The 18,711-nt window shown below is 45.1% G+C and overlaps 1 protein-coding gene across 1 annotated transcript in view; it reads right to left on the bottom strand.

The window, feature by feature from the left end:
• Window positions 1-18,711, bottom strand: part of MERTK (MER proto-oncogene, tyrosine kinase) — a gene marked incomplete at both ends in the record, with an annotated part of 99,867 nt that overhangs the window by 69,562 nt on the left and 11,594 nt on the right. The window contains 2 exons of the mRNA XM_084234324.1: window positions 386-486; window positions 8,380-8,800. Of these exons, the coding sequence (XP_084090450.1) occupies window positions 386-486; window positions 8,380-8,800 (522 nt within the window). The remainder of the gene's footprint in view (window positions 1-385; window positions 487-8,379; window positions 8,801-18,711) is intronic.

The raw sequence follows: 18,711 nt of genomic DNA, 5'->3' as shown, positions 1-18,711 counted from the left end.
CTGTACTGCCTCCCTGGTTTTACTGCTGAATAATAAGCTAATCGCCACCTGACCAAGTGAGTGCTCCCTGGTGCCAGCTCTGAGAACTGCTTCCTAGAAAAAAGTCCAGCTTTTTTTTTTTTGGTAATTATAAGTAACCTGAGAACAAGGAAGTTCTTATGCCCAGAAGAGAGTTAATACTCTGAGAATTGAAATTATTTCATTACTACCTGAAGTCTAAAAAGAAAACTGCCTTGTAAACTTTCAGTGTTTATGGATTTGCAAAGTTTGCATACAGTTTAAGATGGGGATGCTGAAATCGAAAGTGTTATACACAAAGAAATTGATACAGGCTCCAAACCAACAGTCCAATGGTGCCCAGACACATTGTGGCCTATGGACTTACCTTGCACTTCGATGTAGATGGGATCAGATACAATTTCCTCATCGTTTATTTTCATCTTACAGATATATGACCCATTGTCTGAACGCTGCACGCTGGTTATGCTTCAGAGAAAACACAAAAAGATGTTTATAGTGACTACCTGCAAGGTCCTTACGTAGGAACAAAACATTCTTCAACTTCTTTGTCAGGCTGTAATTTTTAATCTTATATGTCAACATAGCAAGGGCTTGGTATCCAGATATTTGGTTAAACATACCAGATGTTCTATGAAGGTATTTTTCAGAAGTGACTAACATTTGAACAGGCAGACTCTGAGTAAAGCATCTTACCCTCTAGAACATGGGTGGGCCTCGTCCAATTAGTTGCAGGCCTTCCAAGCAAAGGCTAAGATCCTCCAAGGAAGAGGAAATTCTGCCTCCAAACTACCTTGGAACTCAAGACTGCAACATCAACTCTTCCTTCGCACTCCAGCTGACAACCTCCAGATTTCAGATTTGCCAGCTCTCACAATCACATTCACCAATTCCTCAAAATAAATTCTCTCTTTCTCTACTCTTTATTTATAGATCAATATAGACATATCAATAATGGTTCTGTTTCTCTGAAGAACCCTGATGCATATGCTACCACTTGTCTTGATTTCTACAGTAGACTTTATTCCAGGGGACTCTCTATTGGGGTACTGTTCCCTCAAGGCATTTTGCAAATCTGTGGAGTTGTTTCAAGTGATCATAATAAACATCGCTTTTAGGGGTTGGGGCAACTATTTCACATCCCAAATGACCTTCTGAGCTTAGACCCCAATTCCATTTTACATACACACACAGTATATTTTGCCTGGTTTTAATTTCTTTCTTTTTTTTTTTTTTTAAGTTTTTATTTATTTTTTTTGCAAGAACCGGGGTATAGGCCAGATGTGTGGGAGGGTGAGAGGATTCACCAGAAACAGAGTGGGGAACACAACAGGCAAACTGACTGAAATACACTGCTGAAGGGAGCAGCGGATGAGACAGGAGAGGTCTGCCACGCCATGTGGGAATCTCCCTGGCCAGCCAGGAATCGAACCGGCGCTGCAGAGGCTGCAGACAGCTTCACAGTGTGGCGCTCAACCACCTGAGCCACCAGGGAGGCCCTGCCTGGTTTTAATTTCCATGGAATTCTCAGGACTGCAACTACCATGAAAATGAACAGCCTGCTTGGCCTTTCTTCATGACTCAGTGGGTCATTGACTGCACTGCTCCATTGGCAGCTGCCATATACAAAGGGGTGCACCAGGGTGCAAGTCCCTGCACAACCTATTGTCTTTCCTGGTACAATCAGGCCCAGCATTTCCATGGTCACATTCACATGACTTTATTATAAATCTCCTTCTTTGATATTAAAAAGGTGGCCTTGGCTCTGAGAGGTTGAGAATTCTTCCTTGCGCCTGTCCGTCATGCCCAGGTGGGGCCTTGCAGGGAAGGGGTGAGAAGAGGGGCACTTTGAAATGCTCTCCGATGTTCTCCAACAGAGGATACCTTTATTGGTCCAAAGGCACTGGGTTTCCTATGCTCATCAGACACAGCAAAAGAGACCATAGCTAGAGGAAAATGAAGAGTGAAAAATGGAAGGCTCCACCTCCCTTCCTAGCACCTTGCTCCCCTGACACAACTAATTTATCCCAAGGCATAATAGGCCCCTCTCTCAACCTGGAAAGGGCTGAGGTTTAAGTCTTCCTTGCCAGGAAGCTAACAAGGTCAGAAGGGGCCTGGCCTAGTGGTGTGCCCCCAGGCGATGGTAGCTCCTGGGGGGGGGGGGGAGGGGGCGTTTAACACCGGTGGTTCACATGTAGGGTAGTGAGGGCCCCCAGGCCCAAAGAGTCATATTTCTTTTAGGTTGAACATATAGTTTTCAGAACAAACACTGAATATTTTAAATACAACTTCTCCCCAACAATACCAATTTTCAGATCCCTATTAGCCTGTGATAAACAGTAACTAAAGTATATATCAGGAACTGTATAGATCAGAACTAGGGTGTGTTGCTTGGGTTAATGTCACCTCCCTTATTGTTCCTAAGCCACAGCAAGTGCCTATCTGAGCTACATCCCATGAGTTGGAACATGCATTCTTTTACTCGCATTCCTGTGTAGGAATGGTATAATTCTGGAATGTACCTAAGAGGTAAATGGATGTTGGAGAGGGAAGAGCCCAGGGGCCAAGGAAAGGCCAGATACCTCTATCTTTAGGTCAGGAGTTAAAAGTCACAATGCTTGAGGTCACCAGGACAAGATGGAAAGAGACCTCGGAGAACAAATGTCTCCAAGTAGTTTTCCAAAAGATTAAACATGGGTCTGCCATGAAACCCCAAAATTCTACCTTTAGGAATAGACTCAAAGAATACAAAAACACTAATTTGAAAGGAAACTTGACTCCTATGTTTATTGCAGCACTATTTAAACAGCCAAGCTATGAAAACATCCTAAGGGCCTGAAAACAGATAAGTAGATCAAGAAGATGGGGGATATATATATATATATATATACACACACACACACACACACACACACACACACACACACACACACAATGGAATACTACTCAGTGATCAAAAAAGATAAACTTGTGTCATTTGTGGCAACATAGATGGAGTTGGAAGGGATTACACTAAGTAAATAAACCAGAAGGAGAAAGATAAATATCAATGGTTTCACTTATATGTCTGACCAAAGGGTCAGAAAAAGTCAGACTTTTAAACCAGCCCTTGAAAACTGATCATAGAACTGAGATATCCAGAGAGGGAGAGGAGAGGAAGAGAAGAGAACAGGGTGGGGAGAGAGCACAATGTATAATGTAGAGGACTATGGGTACTTTGTTGGGTTAGGTGCTATGTAACCACCCCTGAAGAGGGAGATCCTGTGCTTCCAAAATACTAACAATCATGTAAACCAATGGAACTTCAATTTTAAAAAAAGTCTCCATAAAAGGGACTACCTAACTTTTCCCTATCTCCCTTTGCCATTGTAACAGGAAGGGGCTAAAGAACAAGGAACAGAAACACATGTCTAGGATGGTGCCCTGCCCATCTTGCCTCCAACTGGTGGTATTCAGGAACTCCTGAAGAATATGCACAGCTAACCTTCTTTGCAGTTCCAAGGAAAACCAAGGCTACTTTAGAGGCATTCTTTCTATATATTCCCCAACTTCACTGTAGAAGAGGCATCATTTTCTTGTAGCAAGGCCCAGGGATTTTGCAGAGTAGACGAGATCTGACAAGCCAAGGACAGAGCCTTTGAAGACCTGGCTCTGGCTCAAGGCCTGGACGCTGGCATGCTTGTTGTAGAAAAAAAAGTGAAGACCAGAGAGGGATGCACAGGCACAGGAGGGATGCCAAGATACAAAGCACACTGGGTGCTCAGCAGTGGTGCTGAGCAGTGGTCAGGCACAAATAACTGGTTAGCAGCACACCTTGGGCTGCAGTCAGACCACACAGAAAGTCCAGAGGTGCTTTAAACCGATCAGCAAGGAAATTGCAGACCATCAGATTTTAGGGAAGACTGAGTGACTGAAACTTTAAAAATGAAGCAGAGCAAGGAAACTATGAAATTCAGGAAAATCAAAAAGGTATAAAGAAGCAAAATATAATTACAGTGTACTTTATGATTCAGCTGGAAATAGCATTTATATAGTCACAGTGATGTGAACCTTAGGCACTGATTTAACCAAATATGTAACACACCTAACATATCACACTTTTAACAAATCACACTTAACATATCACACACACTCTTTCACACACACAAACACACACACATGTGCGTGTGCCTCATATGGGATTAAATATCTCTGGAAAGATATCCAAGAAATGTGTAACCCCAGGTCCCTATTGGTAAGAGCTGGGTATTGGAAAGGGAGAGAGATTTTGCGCAGTTGGAATATTTTATTTTGTGCACCCTGCTTTAAAAAAGAAAAAAGGAATTAACAATCTCATTTTGGTCAAATACAAACATCTGAACCAGGGAGGATCAAAGAAACCATACCAACTCAGTCGTGGTGTCTAGATAGGAGTCCCCTGGACAGAGTTCACAGGCCAAAAGTTGCATAAGTCCATCCTCCCAGGGCGGCTTGGGTGGGGTTAGCCCCAGGTCAGCTACAAGGAGACACAGCATAGCTCTGGCCCTCGGGCCCATGACTACTGCACTGGTCTATTCAGAATGGTATGCGAGTATCAGATAAGCACTAGAGTCTTCTTAAAAGAAATAAAAAAAGAATAGTATTGGACAATTCTGCTTACGAGTGATCGAATCCATAAAAACAAGAAGTAGAGATTAACAAGGACTGGTTGTAAAGAGGAATGGGAAGTTAATGTTTTATGGGTATAGGTTCAGTATGGGGTGATGAGAAAGTCCTGCAGATGGCAGGTGGTGATGGCTACACAGCAATATGAATGTAGTTAATGCCACTAAACTGTAGATTCAAAAAGGGCTAAAATGGTAAACTTTAAGTTATATATTTTGTACCACACACAAAAAAGGGATGTTAAAAAGTTCTTTAAAGTAATACAGAGACCCTTGGGCCTCCCCTGGTAGCGCAGCGGTTGAGCGCCGGGCTGCGAAGCTTACCCGCAGCCTCTGCAGCGCTGGTTCAATCCCCGGCCACCAGCGAGGGTCCCACATGGCGCGCAGACCTCTCCTGCTGCGCCCACTGCTCCCCTCAGCAGTGTACCTCGGTCCTTCTGCCTGTTCTGCTCCCCGCTCTGGCTCTGGTGAATTCTCTCACAATCCCGCGCTTCTGACTGTACCCAGTGCTTGTATAAATAAATAAATAAATAAATCTTTTTTTAAAAAAAAGAAAGAAAGAAATACAGAGACCCACTGGTAAGTGTCCTGCCACAGTTATGTTGTCATTTTTAGAGTCAATGGGTTTGGAGTGCGGGGTCCGTGGGTTCACTCTGGGAAAGGATTCACCAGAGCTCCCCTTTCAATGACATGCGGCGAGTTTTCCCAGGAGAGTTTCTCCACGAGCCAGAGACATTAGTCATATTTAAAGAGCAGGTTATTAGAGAAAGGGACAGAAGAATAAAGGACACTTGCATAGACACCAGCAGGCAGGAAGAGCTGCCCTGAAAGGGACAGGTTTGCTGAGAGAGGCATGATTGGTTGCATGAGGGCGGCCTTGAGGAGAGCTGCCTCCACTGAGGGAGCTCAGTGAGGAGAAGTCCCGGCAAGGTACAGGTCACAGGCAGGCAGGGAGGCTGCTGCCCTGCAGAGGGAGAGAGTTGGTGAAAGGAAGCACTTGCATAGTCACAGGTGGGCAGTGGGAGTGCTGCCCCAAGCCAGTGCAGAGACTGCACTGATAGAGTCCTTTTCTCTTTGGGAGGGGCTCATTCCTCCTCGGAGTGGCCTGTTTTGTCGCTGATTTTGGATAACTAGGCAAAACTAGAAAGGGACCAGAGATTCCAGAATGGGTCCAATCTCCATATCTTTACCCTCAGGCCTGTGCTCCACTCCCTACAGCAGCCTGCTCCTGCTTGGGTCTTATGCCTTGTGATAAGGCACTGGTGCCTAAGGGTCCTGACCTCTACAGCTGGGCTAATGGTCAAGTTACTTGCCTCTACCCCCACCTCCTTGTGTGAGTCAGGTTCTGGTCTTGGGGCACCTCCTTTCCAGTCTTTCTATTCTTGTCCTCCATCAGTAACTGGTGCGATGGGACACCATGGATAACAGACAGCTGGAATGCAGGGGGCTTTATGTAAACTCTGAGCTGAAAGGAAGTCTTTGATCTGTGAAACAAGTCAGAGTATCAAGGATCGGCTGGGAATTATAATTTTTCCAGCTGATGCCTTGGCTAAAGAAATGCTGTCCTTGTTTTCTAGATATTTGGCTAATTTCTCAGGTCTGGGTCTACTTTTGGGGTCACCAAAAGCTGCAGGATAATGAACAAACCATACACATCAGGCAGAGGCACACAGGGCAGGCTATGGGCCAGGGGCTCAGCACACAGCACCTACAGACCCTACAAACACAAGCATCTCACCTGAATGGAGGGTGGGGGAGTGCCTTAAAGGGTACAGCATTTTTGGGGACCCAAACTAACCACTTAACATATTTATAAAGAAGATCTACTAAGAAAGTAAAGTCCTGCCAGCTGCTGGGCCCTGTGCCAGCATTTAAAGAGCCCTGGGAATCCCTAGACTAAACAGAAAGCAAACAATGAGCACTTTGCTTTCACCACAAATCACCCAATAACTAAGTCTGCACAGCCTTCCAGCCTACACGAGAGTCAGCTTTTGATAGTGGGGGAGAATAAGTCTCCCTCATCTTCCTGCAATGTTTTCCTTGACAAGGGGGCATTTCCAGCTGAGCTGAGCTCTCTATACTCTATTCCAGGCTTTAGAGGTAAGCATGTCCCACAATTATACTCTCCTTTAGACTCCAGGAAAAGGTCTTGATCAAAGGCTCAGAGAAATGGATGTGCTATCCTTTTGAACTGATATCAGGTACAGATGAGACAGGTGACTGGTTGGAGTGACAAGGATGTCCAAGTCCAGTGACTTAAGTCCTATCCAGGAGGTGTTGCAGCTATCAGGAGGTACAGCCTGAGCCGTAACACCCAGAACTAGGGTGAGAGTGGAGAGGACAAGGCGTGGGGGTGGGGGAGGGTAAATGATGGTACACATTTTCAATATTAATCACCAAACTATCAATTAGGAGTACTCCAACCCACTAGCAGGCACTGAATGTTTTCTACACCTCTTAAGGAAAGATGGCTTGTCTCCATCAATTATTTGTTAATCCAAGCCATCCAAGCGAGAGAGGAAAGAAATGTGAATTATTAGCCCAGAATGGACCCAAAAGGGTCCAGTTCAAAAGATTGGAAGTGTGATATTAGTTTTCTTCTTTTGTACATGCCCCAAGCTTTGGCATTTTGAAAATAAATTTTAATGTTTTCCTTATAATTTCATTTGCCTTCTCCTATATTTGTTTCTCTTTTACAATAGCACATTATTAGCATATTGCAAACATTAAAATATTTTGTGGATTTTTAATAATATAAGGAAATGTTCATAACATAATGTAAGTGAAACAAGATATGCAATCACTTGGGGTCTATAATACTCTGAAAGGCGATGGTTCAGTATAGGGCACAGGACCCATCCCAGATCTATGTTCTGGTTTGAATCCTCTGTCACTCCCCTAACTCATTCTGCTTGACCTCACCAAAACAAAGGCGAAAACAGCGACAGTGACCCAAATGGATGAAGGTGTGTATCATTTCCCCTGACTTTAGATTCTGTTTCCCAACCCCAGTTTGCCGGAGGGCTTTATTTGCACCACCATTTATAGCAGCAGGGAGTACTGGAGTGGGGAGAGACATAGGGAGGGTAGAGGGCTACTTTGTTTTAAAAGTGCCACACCTGGGCCTCCCTGGTGGTGCAGGCAGTTGAGCACCACGCTATGAAGCTGTCTGCAGCCTCTGCAGCACCGGTTCAATCCCGGCCAGCCGGCAAGGGTCCCACATGGCATGGCAGACCTCTCCTGTTTCACCCGCTGCTCCCCTCAGAAGTGTATTTCATCAGTCTGCCTGCTCTGCTCCCCGCTCTGTCTCTGGTGAATCCTCTCACCCTCCTGCACATCTGGTCTGTACCCTGGTTCTTGTATAAATAAATAAATCTTTAAAAAATAAAATAAAAAAATAAAATAAAAGTGCCACACCCAACAGGTTAGTGAGGTGTCTCTTGGACCTGATAATAAACACTGCTCACTGGGAAAGGAGGACTTGACAGGTGAGGTGGAAAGTGCCCCCCCCCCCCCCCCAGAACCCAAGGCTTGTGAGAACCAACAGTCCCAGTGGAGCCAAGATCCGTTGAAAAACAGTCACCAATACAGACTGTCAGCTATTAATCTACACCTTGTATGGACTAATACTGCTAACACAGAAAACAAAAGCAGCTTTTTATTTTCAAGGCTTTGGCTTTTGAGTTAGCAATAGCATAACAGGAGAAAGAACACGTACCTGAAGGAAGCGATGACTGTGGTAACTTCAATGTCTGTATAAAACTGAGTAACTGCGTGATGCGCCCCAAGTAATTCCTTCCCATCTTTCCACCAAGAAATAACTGCGATGTCCTGGTACATATTAGGGATATTGATCGAGCAATTAAACTTAACATCTTTATGTTCAGAAAGTATTATATGGCCAACCGTGTGATTAAACGCGAGAGGCGGCAGAAGTTTTGACCCTGGAGAGGTTGGCCTGGGGAGGGCTGCATTTCTTGGATATGGTCCTCCGGGCTGAGCTGGTGAGGTCAGCAAGTCAGCCTGGTACCCACGGGTGTGAAGAGGGGGAAATAGTGCGTGGTCAGCTTGCTGGCTTCTTGGGAGAGGCCCTGGAGATGGTAGGTTGGGCTTGGTTTCTTCTTTCACCTCAGCGATAGCTGCAAAAGAGAACATCTGATGTTTATAAAGCCTTTTTAAATAATGGAGTTTTCCAAGTAGGTTCCCAATGTATTAGGCCGTGGAAAAAGAAAATCAGGTCATCCCCAGTGTCCTCAGATAATGTGAGCAAAATTTATTTCACACACATGTCTGGACATATATTCTCATTCACAAGTTCATTCAGGGCCTCCCCTGGTGGCGCAGCGGTTGAGCGCTGGGCTGTGAAGCTGCCCGCAGCCTCTGCAGCACTGGTTCGATCCCCGGCTACTCCCCGGCCACCGGAGGAGGGTCCCACATGGCGCAGACCTCTCCTGCCGCCCGCTGCTCCCCTCAGCAGTGTACTTCGGTCCTTCTGCCTGTTCTGCTCCCCGCTCTGGCTCTGGTGAATTCTCTCACCCTCCCGTGCTTCTGACTGTACCCAGTGCTTGTATAAATAAATAAATAAACCTTAAAAAAAAAGTTCATTCATTTGTTCATATACCACCTTCTAAAGGGTACTTAAGAAATGTAATTAACAAAATCAAAATTTTTTGTTTCAATTGTGGCTCATTCCAAGTTCTTTACACCCAATTCAACAACATAGTAGGGAGGTGATGGTGCCTGAGGTCACATTTCTCACTATCAACTCAGTCAGAAGACTATGCATGGCTGCTACAGCCATGCATTACTTGTCCCAGTCAGTGACAGACCACATATACAATGGTCGCCCTGTAACCCCACCATCTAGTCTAGGTGTGTAGTAGGCTCACCCCATCTAGGTTAGTGTATATACCCACAAAGATGTTTGCAAAAAGACAAAATTCCCTAATTGCATATTTCTCAGATGGTATCCCTGTTATTGAGCAATGCATGACTGTTTATTTTCAAAGGCTACTATTAGTCAGAAAGAGACACATTTATAATTCTTGTGCCTCAAATGTCCCACCCCTAGGTGTTGGAGTAATAAAATCAACACGTGCTTAGGTCACCAAATGTAGAATGATTTGGAACTTCCAACAAAATTCTTGCCTGCTGAAAAGGACCTGGAGTGGTTTTGATTTCATTGGGCTCACAGTATTTCCAAAAATATAGTTGTGCTTTTAGCTTTCTCAATGACCTTTTAAGAACATACATTCTATGCTGGTTGTTATTTATTCAAACACATTAACCATGAGTGGTGAGACAGGCAAGCGAGAGAGACACTGGCCTGGTATTTTGTGGGTTAGTGACTGGGGGTAGACAAAGGCACCCTGTCTCTGCTCAAGGGCCTCCTACAATGCTCAGGATGTCACACCCGCCTGGGACGCTGAGTGTGTGTGTTTGCAGGGAGGAGGTTGGTCTCTTTAGGGTTGTACCAGATTTATCAAACAGAACATCCAGTTAAACTTGAATTTCAGATAAACAACAAATTATTTCTGCTATTAACATTCAGTAAGTACTTATCTAGAAACAGGATGGAGGGTCTGAGAAGTTATTCCTCTGGCTTCCTCCCTGCCAAGTCACTCTGGACTACACACAGCCCTCAACTGAAGGCCACAGCTCTGACAAGAGTTCTCTTTGAGCTTCTGCACAGCAAAAGAGACAATAACAAAAACAAAGAGAAACCCCACCAACTGGGAGAACATTTTTGCACCCAACACTAATGATAAAGGACTGATCACAAAAATCTGCAAAGAGCTGATGAGACTCAACAACAACAAAGAAAATAATCCAGTCAAAAAATGGGCAGAAGAGCTAAAAAGAAACTTCTCTGAAGAGGAAGAGGAAATGCAAATGGCCAACAGGCATATGAAAAAATGTTCAACATCACTTGTAATCAGGGAAATGCAAATCAAAACTACCATGAGATACCATCTTACACCAGTGAGAATGGCACATATTAAAAAAACTAGCAACAACAAATGTTGGCGAGGTTGTGGAGAAAAAGGAACTCTTCTGCACTGTTGGTGGGAGTGCAAACTGGTCCAACCACTATGGAGAGCTGTGTGGAGTTTCCTCAACCTACTAAACATAGAGCTTCCATATGATCCAGCATTTCCACTCCTAGGTATTTACCCAAAGGACACAGAAACATCAATTCCAAAGAGCACCTGCACCCCTATGTTTATAGCAGCACTGTTTACAATAGCTAAGCTTTGGAAACAACCCAAATGCCCAAAAATAGATGACTGGATCAAGAAGATGTGGTACATATACACAATGGAATATTACTCAGCATTCAAAAAAGATAAACACATGCAATTTGCAGCAACATGGATGGCACTGGAAGGGATCATGCTCAGTGAAATAAGCCAAAAAGAAAAAGAAAAATACCGGATGGTCTCACTCATAGCAGGAATCTAGAAAACTTAAATAAGGGACCAGGAAAATGAATAACTATAAGAAAGTGAAAATCAAAATCAACAAAAAACTATGAACCAGAGACACTTTTTGGGGGATGGGGGGCGGGAGGGGAGGGATTGGGGTCAGAATGGGGTGTTGCAATTGTATGGGGAATATAAAAATAAAATTTATTATTTAAAAAAAAAAAGAGTCCTCTTTGCACAACTCTCACCCCTCATGGCTGCTACATTGGGGAGTTATCTCCAGGGTGAATGCCAGCCAAGAGATTTCACTATAAGAAATCAGGGAAAGGGCTTCCCTGGTGGCACAAGGGTTAAGCACTGCACTATGAAGCAATCCGCAGCCTCTGCAGCACGAGTTCGATCCCCGGCCGGTCAGGGAGAAACCCACATGGCGAGGCAGACCTCTCCTGTCTTGCCTGCTGCTCCCCTCAGCAGTGTATTTCACTCAGTCTGCCTGTTCTGTTCCCCACTCTGTCTCTGGTGGATCCTCTCACCCACCCCCTCATCTCTGGCCTGTACCCAGCTCTTGTATGCATAAATAAATAAATCTTAAAAAAAAAAAAAAGAAATCAGGGAAGGCTCACTGCTTGTCCTTAGCCTGAGGTCTTAGCGGGTGTGGGAGTGCGGGAGCCTTCTGCATGCTTTGGGGGAGGGCTGGCCTTGCACCCAGTCATCCAGACAGATGAGGGTGCAGCGATGGGAGTGTTCATTCTTTCCAGGGAGTCCAGGTCAGGCTGACCTTACAGAAGAGGAGTTCTCCCCCGTCAACCCCCACATCAGGAAAACCTAATGCACAATTGTGGGAGAGGCAAAGCTCAGTGCCTGGGTCTCATCCAGCTCCCCATCTTCCTCTGATTTCAGGATACATAATATAGTAATGATGCCTGGGCTGTTTATCTTATGCCAGCAGAGACCCTGAAGAAGAGTCTTTTTCTTAGGCTTCAAAGCACTTAGATTTCACCTTTGCCTCTTACATGGGCAAACTGAACTCTGTTCAGTCCTTCCTACTCATCCAGCTCCGTGGGTCTGGGTAGTCAGAGGTTTTGTTCAAATAACTATTTTTTTCTTTAAATGTATGTCCCTCTCATAGAAGGTAAAAAGTGGAGTGAGAATAGGAAATATTTTCTTTGGTTTGTTTAATGTACTAAAAACATTTAGATTTTCTAATTATGAAGACGGCATAAGTTTGCTGTGAGAAATTCAAAATTTTATAGACGCACAAAAAGCATAACATGGACACCTGTCTTGTAGTCCCAACCCTGCTAGATAACCTTCAGTTTCCTATGAGCTAGGGTGCTAATTACACTAATGACAAGGCCACCCACTCAGATGACGACACTGAAGCCAGGGAGCAATCAAACCAAACTGTAATCACCACGGATGGTTTAAACGGTAACTAATCTAGGATTTAGTGTCAAGATTTAATTGCCGACAAATATTCAATTGATCTAATTAAATCAATGATGGGCTTAATTGTCAACAAATATTTTTACAGTACTTCCTGGCTCTGAGATTGCATGTGACAGTCTAACGGGATCAAGAAAAGCACTTGCCTCTGGAGAAGAGCAGCAGGGGATCCCAGCAGTTAAAGGGGAGTTGGGAAAAGCCCATCTGGGGGTAGAGAGGGATGTCTACACTGGTAGCATCTAAGAGGTCTTCCCTGATCTCTCCCCACCCCAGACTAGCTAGCCCCCTCAAGGAAGGTGCTGGGGCCCTCCCCCTTTGTTACATCTCTTGTGGTTCCACATTCAGTTCTCTCCCTTGCTGGACTGCTGAGAGCCCTGTGAGGCCTAGCACCTCTATGGTCAGTTCATAGATACGCTCAAGATAATTTTCTGAATGAAGGAAAGACATGAATTAGAGGGATGGATAGGACTTCAAGGGGCAGAGGTGTTGGGAAACTGGAAAGAAGGAAGAAACCCTAATAACTTGGGAATGCCAATTTAAATGCACCGCTGTGCTAGGTCAATAATGGGAAATAAACTGGATTACACTAAATGTGGAGAGCCCTGAATCCTGACTGAGGAAGTAGGGATTCCTGGGAGGTTCCTGAGTAGGGGAGGGAGAAGACCAGAGTTGTACTTGGCAAGGGCACCAGCATCTGGCTGAGGAAGAGGAAGAGGAGAGGTTCCCAAGTGGGAAACCTGCCAAGGAGACACTTAAGACCCAACTATGGGGGTGGCCAGGAAGTAGGGAGGATGCGGGGGTAGATGAGGGGCTGATAGCAACAGTCTCACTACTGCCATCATGTCACAAGAAAAAGATTCATCTGACACCAAATACTTAGGAAGGACATCATCTCAGAACACGGCATAGTTCTCAGGAGTGACTATTTCATGGTTTTATACTGGCTGTTCCTTAAAGAACCGAAACCAGAATGCTGTTTCTTAGGGTTCAGTTTCTCGTGGGGAAGGTAATAATGGTGGGAAGGGTAATAATGGTGCCCGCAGGTTACCACCAGGAATTGTTTTGGGGGCAGTAATGGGAGTAAAAGGTAATCAGACCAAAAAGATATTTTAAAGCAAACCTTTTCATTCTCAATATGTGTTCCTGTTAACTTATCATCCAGATAACAAAAGCAAATGCAGTGGGTCTGTTTGATGGTTGCCATTTTGGAGACAATGTTATTTAGTGGGGGTGTGAGAGATGTTTTAACAACCCATACTCAGAGACTTAATGAGCATTTGGTCCTTTCTAATTTGGTCCTAAATGAGAATTTTGGTCCACAGTGCACACAGAAAAATGGGTTGTCTCTGACTGCAATTCACAAGAAATCTTCCCCTTCTCCTTTCTACCTTCTTTTGGGTTGTTTCCTTGTGTGGACTGAACAACACCTAATGTGGAATGTTTAACCTTACAAGCTAATGCCGCTAAGCAACCCTGGAGAAATGGCCTCCTGCTCAGGGTCGAGTCTGTTTAGGTGTTCTAGCCGTGGCACCTGCTGACTCTGGGAGCCACTCTATCCAGTCCTGGACTTGTGTGATGGGCCCCCCCCCTACCGTGTGCCTATTTGTTTCCAATTACTGCTGAGTCCTTGACCAGACTCCAAAGTCAGCTTCTTAAAGACAGGGATTTTGCCTCCATCATCTTCCGCCAGTGCCTAGCACAGGGACAAGCCTGTGGGACATAGTAGCCAATGTTTATTCATCCAATGAATACACTGGTTAGGTCTACTTCCTATTGTTCCATGTGGGCTTGCTTTTCTTTTTTTTTCTAGAGAAATTTATCTGGATCTTCCTCAAAGACAGGAGGTGGCATCCTCTGAATTGGCATGATGCATGGGTATGATATGCAGTGAACTTTTGTAAAATAAATGGTGTGATGCAGGCAGGTTCTGAGAGTGAACAGGGAAGAGGTGGTACAGGCAGCGATATTACTCAGGCTGAGTTGGGACTGTTGGTGTGCATTGAAGGAGAACCTCTCCCCTTAACCATGTATAGCCCCAGTATATCAGACATTTAGGGGACTTTGGTCTCATAGACTCAAATTCATCAGAGTATGGTAGTGAAGAAGCTGTTTTTTGGTACGATCAGCTAGTGCACCCCAGCCTTAAATCCACAAATATTTGCTGAGTGCTGGCTGATGGTCCTCCCAGTTCCTTGCTGCATGAGATTTGACCTCTGGATAATTCTTTAACCTCTCGGATTACCTGCAAGGTAAGAGTACCTTGGTGGTAGGGAATGATGGGACATATAGGTCTACCAGTGTAGCTCCACAGAGAGGCTGGTGTTATTGGATTCTGAACCCAAGCCTGTGGGAATAAGTGCTAGGACTTATCACTGAGGTTGGCCTGAGCAACACTGGAGCAAAATAACTGCCAGCCAGGAAAGAGGGGGAAAAAATGCTTCAGGCTTGTGCTGGCCAAAGGGCCTTGTACTTTAAGGGAATTTCTCTAGGATGGCCTCCCCAACATGTTTCCAACATGAGCCTTTTTAGATTTTCTTGAAGCCCAAAGTGGTTAAAGGAAGTGGCAACTGCTGAAATTGCAGAGCAGGGTAGAGGGTGGAGTGGCAGGCTTAAGCAGCCTCCCTGTGTCTGGAGTCCTTCCAAGTTATGGGAGGAGGGCTGAGCAGGGCGGCAGCCCTGCAGGATAGAGAGTATACGTGGGTCAACCCTGTTTACTTTATTTATTTTAAGATTGATTTATTTATGCATATAAGAATTGGGGTACAGGCCAGAGGTATGGGGGGTGAGAGGATTCACCAGAGACAGAGTGGGGAGCAGAACAGGCAGACTGACTGAAATACACTGCCGAGGGGAGCAGTGGGAGAGACAGGAGAGGTCTGCCACGCCATGTGCATTGCTCCTTGGCCGGATGGGATCAAACTCATGCTGCAGAGGCTGCAGATAGCTTCACAGTGCTGTGCCTAACCACTTGAACTACCAGAGAGGCCCGGTGAACCCTGTTTAATTCAGTCCCACCCCTTGGGTGTTATGTGCTATCAGCCTGTTTTACAATCCTGAGTCTCTGGGAAGGGAGAGGGGAAGCCCCTTGGCCAGAATGGTGGAATAAGAGCAGGGCTGAGTGCCAGCCTGTGGGATCCACTGCCCATCTCTTTCTACTCTTTCTCAAGCAACAGAACTGACAAATGGATCAGCTGAGCTCTGATGTTCAGCTTCAGAATCGGAGACCCAGAAGAGGTTGCAAGAATGAGGACTAAATCTTGGACTCTTAGGAGTGCTTTGCTTCCCTTCCTCACAGCCAAAGTGGGGATGAGGTAGGATACACTTCACCCTAAGATTTCTTTTCCAGCCTTGTTGCTTGCCGAAATTTGCTATCAGGCAGCTCCCCCCACCCCTGCCCCCAAGGTTGGTTGGAAAAAGGTCCCCCTTCTGGGGTGGGTTTGGGGTTCACAGAAAAGTTTTTGGCATCCAGGAGCCCATATGTGCCCCTGTCTTCTTACCCTACAGCCATGCCTGATGCCTCCTCCAGCAGAAAGGGTTAGATCTGGACCACTGCTTACCCCCATTCCATGTATTATTAACCCCCAAGGTTGATATTTGAATTAAGTCCCCTGAGCAGCTTCCCAGTCACTCAGGTTAGGGATTCTCCCTCCTTCCCACAGCTATCTGAGGCCAAATCCAGAACAAACAAAAACTGTCTGTCTAATATTGTTTAACTTTATGCAAACTGGAAGGATTCACCATGGATTAAGAGTAGCAATAATATTTGGAAATAAACCAAACTTCACCCTGAAATCACTTATTTGATTGACCCCAAGTTGCAAGTGGTAAACATTAACTTTACTGAAGTGAATGCCTCTACCACTTGAAAATGCTAAATAGGGGGAAAAAAGTCATTCCTGGGATGAAAGTAATTCCTGGGCTCTCATCTGCACCAAGTGTAACAAAGACCTGCAGCAGAAAGCATGTAGCTGACCCTGGCACAGGCTTGAGGGAAAGGAAGGCCAGTGGTAGGTGCCTCCACTTGGAGGGGGACAGCTTCTGGGTAACAGAAGAAAGATGTGGGCACCGGAGAAAACCCACTGAGATGTCTGTGGTGTTGGCAGGCCAGATTTCCATACATGCCCGGTGGACATAGGGTTTCCAAATAAAAAAACAGGATACCCCCGTTACATTTGCTAAATAATGGAAATGCATGAATATGTACAATAAACTTAGTCAATGATACACTTTGTATTATTTAACCAAAATAGACCATTTAGTCAGAGCCAGGAGCACCAGGCACTTCATTGTTACCCTTCCCACAGGCTGGACTCCTGGGGTGAAGAATGGGTTTGAAAGGGTAAACAGGGACTCCAGGACAACAAGTAAGTCATGCAACTTCTCTGAACCTTCACCTGGAGAGTGTGAAGGGACTTGGACCTCTGAGCAAACAATGAAAATTAACGTGACCTCCCCATTTCCTCTGGTCCCCAAAAGCCGAGCCACATGCATACACTTAAGCACTGTAAGCCTCAGAGGCCTCAAAAGGCTTTAGATAACCTCATGATCCCTTCCAGTCATACTTCAATTTTTGACTTGTGTATTAGACTTTTTCTTGGTAGAACTGCCTTGCAAAACCAACTTTCCATGCAGACTGTGACCTCTTCCCCCACTCAGATCCTTTCTGTATGGGGCACCAATGCAATCAGAAAAGAGAATTCCAGAATGTGACTGGGACACTTCATCCTTTTCCAACTCTCTGTTACGCTTTCTTTTTTTTTTTTTTTAAAGATTTATTTTTTTATTTATACAAGAACCGGGGTACAGGCCAGATGTGCTGGAGGGTGAGAGGATTCACCAGAGACAGAGAGGGGAACAGAACAGGCAGACTGATGAAATACACTGCTGAGGGGAGCAGCGGGCGCGACAGGAGAGGTCTGCCGTGCCATGTGGGACCCTCGCGGGCTGGCCGGGATCGAACCGGCGCTGCAGAGGCTGTGGACAGCTTCACAGTGCTGTGCTCAACCAACTGTGCCACCAGGGGAGGCCCTCTCTCTTATGCTTTCAAACCTAACAGAACATCAGAATCTCAGGGAAGATTTTTAAAGTTCTCCATGTTCTGGTATCACCCAGAGCTTGAGTTTATGTAGCTTGGGCATTGGGATATTTTTAAAATCTCCTCTAATAAATAAAGCTACTAAATAAATAAATAAAATCTTTTCTAGTTATTTTAATGTGCAGCCTCCTCTAGTGAATGGCTCCAGTAGCCCAGATCACTTTGGGGGAAGAGGTTGCTGAAGACCCAGGCAAAGAATCCCACACAGAAGACCCATGTTTAAAAGTGTATGGCTTGGGAGCATGGTAAGAACAAGAACTCCAGAGTCAAGGGGACAAGGCTTAACCCCAACTCATTCAGAGGCCTGATGACCTTAGGCAAATCACTGGTCCATCTGAGATGCAGTCTCCTTTATCTGTGCAGTTAAATGATAACTCCCACTTCTTTCAGAGATAAGATTAAATTATTGCATGTAAATCACTGTGCACAGTGCCTGGCATGTACAGACATGCAATAAATGGCAGTTATGATTTTCATAACATGAAACATCTGATCCGTCTTGTTTCAAAGGTGCAACTAGTCATGCCTGGACTATCAATGCCAAACATATGGAACTGATTATACTGACTTAGACCATTTCAACCTCTTGCAGTGAAATATGAATATATGTTTACTTAACCAAGGGTTTTTCTTCTCTTTCCCTCTTGGCAGCACACCAAGTGTCACAGAAAGACTGCAGGAACATTTTCTGGCCAGGGTCATGAAGCAGCTTCCCTGCCCCACCCCCCAACCCTTGCTCCCCAACCCCGCCAGTGTCTGGGTTAGGCTTGGGCTGTTGATGCATCTTTCACAAGACCCAGGAGAGACTCAGTCGCTGAGTTTAATTCCTCCATCATACCATCCCCAACACATATGCTCCAGCCCACCAACACCTGAAATCCTGTTAGTGAAGTCTTTCTTGTAAGGAAAAAGATGATTTCCTTTAAAACTATGACATCCCTGGAAGACCAAACACCTAAGCAAGAATAGTTTGTCAAAGTTTCTTCTAAGTGACAAAGGGCAAAGAATTCCCTCCAAAAACAGAAGATGCACTTTTCCCTGTCCCTCCCACTGACAATGATGTAGTAAAGTGGAAAGTAGTAAG

This window comes from Talpa europaea, assembly GCF_964194135.1.
Source record: "Talpa europaea genome assembly, chromosome: 6".
Lineage (NCBI taxonomy): Eukaryota > Metazoa > Chordata > Mammalia > Eulipotyphla > Talpidae > Talpa > Talpa europaea.
Note: the sequence above shows the minus strand (reverse complement) of the source record. Positions and strands in the feature narration are given on the sequence as shown.